Here is a 9632-nt window from a genome sequence, read left to right on the forward strand (position 1 = left end):
GATGTTTCATTCTTTACTTTGTTGTATTTTAAAGTAATCTGTTTTAATATATTTTTTGTATATTGTTGATTTCTAAATTTGGTGTTTCCTGTAGGTATGTTACACTCACAGTAATGAAGGATCTCATTGATTGCTGTAGTGGAACAGAAGAAGCTGGTAAAAGAGTGGAGTTGTTAACTCTTTATGACCGGAAAATAATTTTTTCAAGAAAATTAAAAGAATTTTATTTTCTGTCTGTTTTTGTTTTATATTGATAGTCTTAACCATTCGAACAGTTTGATGAAAGTTTGTCATGTCAATATTGAGGCATAGAGGATTTTGGGTTTCCCTCTCAGCCGCCGGCTAATGATAAATTTAAAAATCGCGCTATTTAATAATTAAAATTTTGAGATTTTTAAAGTTTTGTCCAAAATTGATTTCGTTTTTTTTTCTTGATAAAGATTGGTTGGTTGAAGCTGGAGTCATCTTTTAATTTGATTACTTTCATTGATTGAGTTCTGACAAGGCCGATTGGTTATTTCATGAAGTATAAATGAAACTGCTGATTTTGTTCATTTGATTTTGAACGCTTTTCTGATTTTTTTCAAAGATAACAATAATTTGGAAAATTTTTACCCTTCAAAATTGGATTGCTAATTCGTGAAAAAATCCACTCAACATGGTGTCCATTTGGCGTCATAATCAAATCTATGTTTTTGTTTTTAGTGGCCTTAGCTATTTGATTTTTAATTAAGGTTGTATTCGATTAGCTACAAAATTTTTAAAGAACCTAGGATTTTTAGCCTTTTTGGTTTTTGATTCCGCATATGCCTGTTTTTTTTAGTTGATAACTGGTTCGCTAGGGCAATCTTTAGATATGATTCAGGGAAAAACACAACTTACATCAATCTTGATTTACCTCGTGATTGTATAGCTTGGTTAACTTGAGAGTGATTTGATATGATTTTGCGATTTATTTTTCTCAATTTCGCAAATTCTCAATTTGTTTTTATAAGCGGGCGCAGAGGTCAATTTTTCTAACTGCTGCGCTGATTTACAGATATACTTAAAATCCAAATAAAATAGTTTGAGTTTTATTTCTCAAGAGACATTTCAGTTAGAGATTAAGCTGTAAATGGGATAGATTTTGGTTTTTGGATCTCATTTTTTTGGAAAAATTAGTTTTTCGCACGATTCTAACTTTTTTCTACTTGAAAAATTGCTGTAGAATTGATTTCAAGTCTGTTGTTTCGTTTGTTTGAGAGTTAGTTCTAGTGAAATAAAGAATAGTGATCTCGATAATATGAACTCCTTTTTCTTATATACATCTGTCCTTTTTTAAGAATCTATCAAAATTTACATTAATTTTGAGCTGCTTTCTTAGAGACAGTCTATCTCTGCATCAATTGTTAGACAACTGAGACAAGATTGTGGGTGAGCGCGGTCGGAACATTATGTGCCATCGCACATCAGCGAGCCTCCTCGTATGGTTGTGTGCTCATATGGAATGCAGCAACTTTAAATTTTCACTTCGCGTATATCGAAAAGCTGATTGTACATGCCTGTCAATTGATATCATTTTTTTGCCAGAATTATTAACATTTTCTTTACTAATTCTGGCACTTCTGTTTTGTGTTTGATGCTAATAGTCTTCTATTATTTTTGTTAATTTTTTGTTTTAAATTTATTTTGATAAAAGATTCCGGCTATGTAGTTATTTTTAAATTTTTTTATATAAAAATTTTTTGTTAATTTTCATCTAAATATTTACTGTGAATGATATAATGAGTATAAAAGGAGAGTTATTCTATTAAAATAATTGCACAATGGCTAAGTTTACGAATAGTTCAAAATAGTTGTTGTTTCAGTCAATTTCCAAGTTGTTTCACACTTTCTTTAATACTTGAAGAGCGCAATGAAGGCAGCGATGATGACAGTGTAGGTTGAGAGATGAGCCAAAATTGAGTTGCTGGCTTTGAGGCTTCTGTAGACAGTTCGTTCATTCAGGGGCTGCACTACCCTGTACGTGTTCTTCATCGTGTTACCCTCGAAGTCATAGCCTTCCAGGAAGTTGTCGTACTGAAAAGAAAAACACTTGAACGTCACTAGTTTAACGCGACTGTGCTGCAAGATTCTTGCCGATGACGATTATCTACGATTGTGGTAAAGACGGTTATCTTGTAAGACTGTAAGACTGTTGCAAGGGTTGCTATCCCTTTGTATGTACGGGAGGATACGTCTTTTGAAGATAGTGGGGCTCCTGTAAGAAATTTGCAATAGTCTATTTGGCGAAAATCAGAGGTCTAATTGTTTTATTCCCGAGCGTACATGTTTTCATGTCGCATCTTCCCATCTATTATTCAGTCGTTTTTATTAGTCAGTTGATTTAAAGGGGCAGTAATAATGGACAATTTAGCTCGTAATCCTTTATTATCCTAAAAAAACACTCACAACTGTAAATTAAGTTTTTCACTGCCCTAGTCGAGACAGGATGTTAATCTTGAAAGATTTTGCACGATTCTTGCAAAATACTGTTAAACTTGCAAGATCTTGCAAGAGGATGTTAATCTTGCAAGATCTTGCAAGGGGATGTTAAGCTTGCAAGATCTTGCAAGATGCTTTCAAGATTAACATCCTCTTGCAAGATTAACATCGAAAAGTCTGCCTTTATTGAATCGCTCTATGATGTTGTGTTTTTTGATAAGTTTTGTGAACAATATAGCTTTTAATGACTGTGGCTAGTTTCTTAGGCCCTGATAAACGTCTGTCAAAGCGTCCAGTGACATCCATCTGAGCTTTTTTATTGTTTTATCTGACTTTTTTTTTAAAGAAAAACGCTATTTCTCTGGCTCCAAACACATAGAACCACCAAAACGGTTCAGTTACCACGATCTCTTTTCATAAGTAGTCAGATGAGTGGAATCACAGGCCTAGATCACGCAAAAAAGTTGATCATAGGTTTTTTGTGGTGATAATATAAGGGTTTTTGGTGATATACTATGTTTATGGCGAAATTCTTGTAAATGGTCACTTTTCTTGGGCTTCCGATCCTTTCCAAAATCATTCTATTGCAAAACGGCACTTCTATGCTTGCTTTGTTTTGAAAAGTTTGTTGTTCAAATTGTATGATTTGTATTTCTGGGAAGTTTTACTCTGACGGGTTCTCCTTTGGTTTTTTCTTAATGAATTGTTAAATATATTTGTCCATAAGCGTTAGAATACATAGAATTCGATCTAAGCATCAACTCTTGAGAGAGTGGAAAATATATGTGAGTACCTGTGCTTGGCTGATGTAAATGGGATCCTGGAAGACGAACCAGTTGACCACCTCAATGCATGGAGGGGTGGTGAGGGAGCCATCGTAGTGGTAGAACTTGGACATGAACTCAGGATTGTACAGTGGGATCAGGTCCGAAATCGAAATGGAGTTGGCGTATTCCTCCAAGTTGTCTAAATTTTTAAAAATGAGCCATATTAGTCGTATGCGAGCTTTTTTGAAGTAGTGGATGTGTTTTCATTACAGTGTGAACAAGGTGTTGATTAGGGCAGAGCGAAGGACCCGATTGGTACCCTTTTGATGTATTATTTAATGGCTTCAGATATATGAATTCTTTCTTGGTAGTTTAAAAAAATTAGTTTGACCATTACTGCAATTAATTAATTTAGTTTTCACCTTTGTATTTGAGCTTAGTGATTGCTTCTAGAATGTTGCCGAACTCTCCCCCGTGTTGGAATCCTTCTCCGTCATAGACCTAAACAAGACATTGATTAGTTTGTAAATGTTTAAACAGTTATCTTATTTCACCTGAAGTGAACTAATGAAGTCGCCGATTTGTTTTGCGGTTTTTATTTGGCTAAACGGTATGGTTTTTAGGAACCTGAGTGTTATAGCAACATTTTTGATAGATCATATCAGTTATAACTGAGTGATGTGTGACTGAAATTAAAGTGAAGTGCAGCACTGACGTCAATCATGAATCCAAGAACAGTCAATGAGCCAGCATCTGTAAGAGCTGCACTTTTGCTCCTGAACACGAAGTGGACCTGCAACACAATTGGTGTTTAGAAAACTGACGCCTTCTCACTTTAAAGCTCGGAAGAGTCACATTAGGGTTTTGATCAATTTACAAAGACCATAGGAGTGGAACGGTTCTCATAAAGGTGTACAAAAAGATAGCTACTAGAGATATGCACTAGGCTTAGGTACCATTCGAAAGTAGTAATCTGTCTTAAATGTGTTACCTCAGCTGGGTACTGGACTCCATTGATGGTGTGCTCCGATCCAGGCTGATCTCTGGTTCCCCAGTGATAGTGGAATTGCCAGAAGCTGTAGTCATTCCATCCTCCTTTCAGAGAAGGTCCACTTGTGATCATGTTGTCAGACAAAAGGTGCAATTGCATGTCTTGGTCGGTCATTTGCCCTAAAACAGAAATTTGTCAATTTTTTCGATTGTTGAAATATTTACTGTCATTTAGTATTACATTCAGTTGAAGAAACCGAAAATTACCTTTAGAGATCTTATCGACGATCACAATTTTTTTTTGCGCTAATGAAGGCAAAATTTTCCGTTTTTGCCGTTTTAATGTAATAAATCGTTTATTGAAGGAGTTACGTATTTAGCATTTATATCGTACATGTGTATCCCTTGTTCATGAGTCGGAGGAATGGGATGGCAATTCCCATGGCAGATGCGAAAGTGAATCCAGTGTCGAGAGCAGCATCATGAACAGTCTTGTCTGTGTCAATGTCAATTGGAGACTGGCTCTGACCATTGCATGCAGGGTACTTGTCTCCCCAGGAAGCTTGGTCTGAAAATAAAAGCCACATATAAACTTCATTTATTCCATTATAGCCTCAAAATATCTTTGAGTTAAATAATTGGATATTCCCAATTTCAGATTCCAAATTTCAGAATTCAGATTCCGAATTTCATAATTTTGATTCATTCCAAGCATAAAGTAAATGCTTATGCAATGTCATCGCCTACTAATTTAACCCGATATCATCGCTACATTAATGAAAGCTTCGAATGGTTGTTACAGATTGTAAATATGAACCATTTTGTTTTGGGTTTTCAATCTAAATTGGGCTGATTATGTGAGTTGGTTGTTGATACGTACTGTCGTAAGTCCAATCGGGTTGTTTGCTGTTGACAGATGCAAGTGAGGTCCTGTAAACTTGTCGACCGTTGATTGGTTGAACATCTCTGTAGTTCTTCTCCATTACTTTGTCCTCGCCGTAGCTGAATCTTGCCTCGAGAAATTTGTTGTACTGAAATGAAAAATAAAGTTGATGGTATTTGGTTCTCTCAGATTTCGAATTGATAAGTGATCTCCAGAAAGGACGTTTGGAAGAGAAACGTTTTTATAGAAAACATAGCCCTCTCTGTTTGGGGGTCTAAGCAGGTGCAACTACTGTGAAAATGGACCTGAACTAGATTTGAACCAGCATCTCTTACTTGCAAGCCAGAGTGGTTCCTCGGGGCTTCATTTCTCTAGCCAATTATACGTTGAAAAAGTAGAGCTTCTTGTCAATCTATGTCAAGCTTATCTTATGCCCAATTTACATTAGGTTGTTCTCTCTCAACCTTCTAACACTCTCGTTCTCTCTTCTTCTTCGAGGCTCTGTATTTCTAGCTTAATTTACGTTGAGCAAGCACGGAGCTTTATTCTAAGCCCTGTTAGGCCTATCTTTTCCTTTCACAATTAATCTTGAGACAGAGGAGCTAAATTAACTGCAATTAACCTGTGCTTGGCTGACTTGGATGGGTTGCTCGAAGACATACCAGTTGACCACTTCGAAGCATGGAGGGGTGGTGAGAGATCCGTTGTAGTGGTAGAAGTTCTTCACCAGGTTCCGGAAGTAGACCGGGATCAGGTCAGAGATGGCCAAGGTGCCACTGAAGTCGGTGGTGTTACCTCCTGGAAACATCACGTGATATTTTCTGATAGTTTGCTATTTACCGAATGTTCATCTTTTTGATGAGAGGTGGGGAATGGCGAGTTATAGGTGATCATATTCTTCCAGAGGAAGGAACCAGTAGCAAAACTTGGTCTGTCTGCCGTTGGCTGTTGCAGTACTCACCTTTGTTGATGAGGTTATTTGAAGTGATAGCTGAGAACAGTTTATCCCATTGACCACCATGCACGAAGTTGGGATCCTCTGCAATCTAGAACAGCCACTAACTTCGGATGTTTGATCATCACTAATTTTGTCAATTTTTTAGATGAATGAAGTCTTATTCGAATTTTATAAACCGCAGAAATAGACTTTGCAAAATATATTAGCAAATAGTAATCTAAAGATGCTATACAATATGTGCAGCTATTGTTCACTCTTCTACTATCATTAATGGCTGTCTACGTTGTAATGAACTGTAATGAAAATTTATAATGAGTATTAAAATTGTTTTACATACATGTACTTGTGTAGTGAATATTATGATGATAACTGACCTCGATGAAGAATCCGAGGACTGCCAGTGAGTCGGGACTGCTGACTGCAACCGCACTCTTGCTCATGAACACAAAGTGAATCTGAAATACACCATTACCGAAATCATACAAATCCCGCCCAGAGCGGAGTAGACTTTCATTACTGAATCAGTATATTCCAATAGTAAATCGCCGATTCAGTACTGAATCAGAGTGACCTAAGGGTACTTTGTTAGCCAACTATGTTCAATATAAATCCAGAAAGCTTTTTTCCCTGAAAATAGGCTGTACATAATGTTTTGAAGTTGTCATCAATTGCTTTTAATTTCGCGTGTGTATTCAACTTTTGACATCAAAATTCTCTAAGCATTATGACTCTATTTACCTCAGCATCGAACCGTTTCCCATCGACAGTGTGCTCTGATCCTGGCTCGGTTGCACTTCCCCAGTGGGAGTGGAACTGAAGGAAAGTGTAGTCACTATCCTCCATAGGAAGATCTCCCCCCTTCAAAGTCACGTCTGAATTCTCAAAGTCCTCTTCATCCATTTGCACTGAAGATACAACATCAGAAATTAATCGCTGCTTCTGACTTTCATTTTCAATACGCAAAAAGTTATTTTGGATACCTTCGAGGCTCCGATATATAGTATCTTGATCTATTGAAACTATGTTTTCATCTAAACGTAGGTTTTGAGTTCTTCGAGACAATTTAAAATTTTATTGGTCTTGTTCAAGTTTTATTTTTTTAGTTTTTTAATTTAAATCATTTATGCGCTCAATGGTTGATAATGTAAATGGTTAGTTTCAGCTTGTCGTTAAAAAATTTATGCTGGTTCGACGTGAAGTATTATGGCGAAAGTTGGAACTGGTTAAAAATGTAAGCGAGCCTATTATCTTAGAATCAAATTGGAATATTTTGCTTTGCTGTTCTTTTAAGATACAATTGAACAAATTGTATATGTTAATATGCTACAATATACCCATTGGATCTGATTTTTGTGATAAAAATTGAGTGTATCTCGTTTTGATTCCCTTGACGAAGAATCGGTACTTACGAGTGTGTCCGTTGTTTCTGTACTTGAGCTGAGCAATGTTGTTTCCGAAGGCCTTGCTGAAAGTGAAGCCACTGTCTAAGTTGGGGTCAGCTCGAGTGTTCGCAGTAACAATGTCGATCGGCGACTGTCGATTCCCATTACAATCAGTGTAATCGTCACCCCAAGCTTCCTGGTCTGAAATGTCATTGGGTTATTTTCTACCAACATGATTTTCTGAGCACTTGTGTAAAGTTTAATTTAAAAATACTTGTTGATATAATGAGATGATAAAGAACCCAGTTGATGTCAAAATGAGATTTCTAGCTAATTGAGGCACAAACTTGTATGTTTAATTTAAAAAAGCCTGAGTTTCATAGTCTCAGAGATCTTAGCTACCTAACTAAGAATTCTTTTGAATGTGACTCGGAAGATTTTAGATTTTGTAAGTCTTTTGAATTCAACGGGAATTGTCTTGGATGATCGTATGCGTTTTCCATATTCTCCTTTATCTAAAGCAATGTGTTCAGATGCAATATTCTGCTGAAAATCGCAAAGCTATAAGTTAATAAAAAAGCTTTTTTAAAGTATCTGAATGCCGTGCATTGACTTGATACCACGAAATTTATCAAGATTTTGAATGGAATAGTATACATACATACCATCGTATGTCCAGGTGGCTGCGTGGGCAATCAAAACCCAACAGAGAGCGGCGGATAGTTGACAGACAATCTTCATTTTGTTTTATGATCAGAATTTCTTTTTGATTTGTCAAGTTTTCGTATTGTCAACAATTTGTCAGTTTAGATCAAGTTTGCTTTTCAATTATTTTTCTCGATTTTTTCAGCTACTGTTCTCAATGCAAGGATTTTTGAAAGTGATTTTTCAATTTGAGCTAAGATGTGAAAATAAGAATAGAGAATCTATTTTTGTGAAGGCGATCTAAGTCTACAAAAGTCATTGGAAACATCAGCCAATATATGTAGGCACACCCTCAATTTTCACACACCGATTTTTAATTCAGATATCTTTGCTAGTCATTAAAGTGACTTTCAAAACTCAGAGCTAGTTATGCCCTCTACAATTCTATTTTAATCTGCCTTTCGTTCACTTTTATGCTTTAAATTTATTTATACTTTCAAACTCTTGCCAACTTTGCTTTTTGACCGTGATTATAACTAATTTTGATGTGAGAAGCGTTTTTAAAACGCCAGTCTAGAGCAATTTAAGCAAATTGAACTCCGTAAAAGTTAAACGAGTTTTATCTCAGTTAAACAACACATAAAGACAAAATGAAGAAGTGACATAAAGACAAGGAGGCTCGGTAATGTGCGCTCGCACATGAAGTTCCGACCCCTCTCATCTGCATTTTTGGCATCAATGTCTACCAAATGAGGAACAGATAGGAAACCCCCCAAAATTTAAGTTAGTTTCAAAAAAAAATATGTATGAACAAAAAGATTCGCTTCCAACGCAAAAAGCTCAGTGGAGTAGAAAATGCGGCATGAGATCCATGAGATCAGCCATTATTAAGAAACCAGGCCAAGTCGAACAAAAAAATCAAACAACATCAGCAAACTTTAATTACATTTGAATTTTTATGTCTATTTTTTTAAATGAAAACTTAGCAACAAAGCCATAAAAGCGTCAGATAAAACTGAAAGTAAACAAAATAACCTGTAATTCTTTGGAAAAAGTATGGGACCAGTCCATAATAAGGCGCGGTAAAAATCGATAAAGAACAAAAAAAACAAGCAAAGTTAAAAAGTTGGCTCATACTTTTAAGAACCATTAATTGCGAAATAATTGAAACAGTCAGATAGCAATTTAAAAAACCAACACGTTCATAATCCCATGTTACATCAGCAAACATTAATTACATTTGAATTTTTATGTCTATTTTTTTAATGAAAACTTAGCAACAAAGCCATAAAAGCGTCAGATAAAACTGAAAGTAAACAAAATAACCTGTAGTTCTTTGGAAAAAGTATGGGACCAGTTCATAATAAGGCGCGGTAAAAATCGAAAAAGAACAAAAAAAAGCAAGCAAAGTTAAAAAGTTGGCTCATACTTTTAAGAACCATTAATTGCGAAGTAATTGAAACAGTCAGATAGCAATTTAAAAAACCAACCTGTTTATAATCCCATGCAACTCTCTAGGAGGGCATGAAGACCTGTCATTAATC

At 35.8% G+C, this 9632-nt stretch overlaps 1 protein-coding gene across 1 annotated transcript; it reads right to left on the reverse strand.

The window, feature by feature from the left end:
• Positions 1-1681: 1681 nt before the first annotated feature.
• Positions 1682-9395, reverse strand: LOC142344644 (uncharacterized). The gene is made up of 13 exons (XM_075396458.1): positions 8109-9395; positions 7471-7644; positions 6800-6966; positions 6436-6516; positions 6065-6149; positions 5726-5901; positions 5101-5251; positions 4615-4788; positions 4222-4400; positions 3946-4023; positions 3653-3731; positions 3257-3429; positions 1682-2058 (listed from the first exon to the last, which is right to left on the reverse strand). The coding sequence occupies exons 1-13, from the start codon at positions 8182-8184 to the stop codon at positions 1876-1878; spliced, it is 1776 nt and encodes a 591-aa protein (XP_075252573.1). The 5' UTR covers positions 8185-9395; the 3' UTR covers positions 1682-1875.
• Positions 9396-9632: the final 237 nt, after the last annotated feature.

Source organism: Convolutriloba macropyga, chromosome 8 (assembly GCF_964194025.1).
Source record: "Convolutriloba macropyga chromosome 8, txConMacr16.3, whole genome shotgun sequence".
Classification (NCBI taxonomy): domain Eukaryota; kingdom Metazoa; phylum Xenacoelomorpha; order Acoela; family Convolutidae; genus Convolutriloba; species Convolutriloba macropyga.

Coding starts and splice junctions, on each gene's coding strand:
- LOC142344644 (XM_075396458.1), bottom strand. CDS start 8,184: ATGAAGATTGTCTGTCAACTATCCGCCGCTCTCTGTTGGGTTTTGATT. Junction 6,150..6,435: donor TCCTCGGATTCTTCATCGAG/GTCAGTTATCAT, acceptor TGGCTGTTCTAG/ATTGCAGAGGATCCCAACTT. Junction 4,789..5,100: donor ACCCGATTGGACTTACGACA/GTACGTATCAAC, acceptor TTTTATTTTCAG/ACCAAGCTTCCTGGGGAGAC.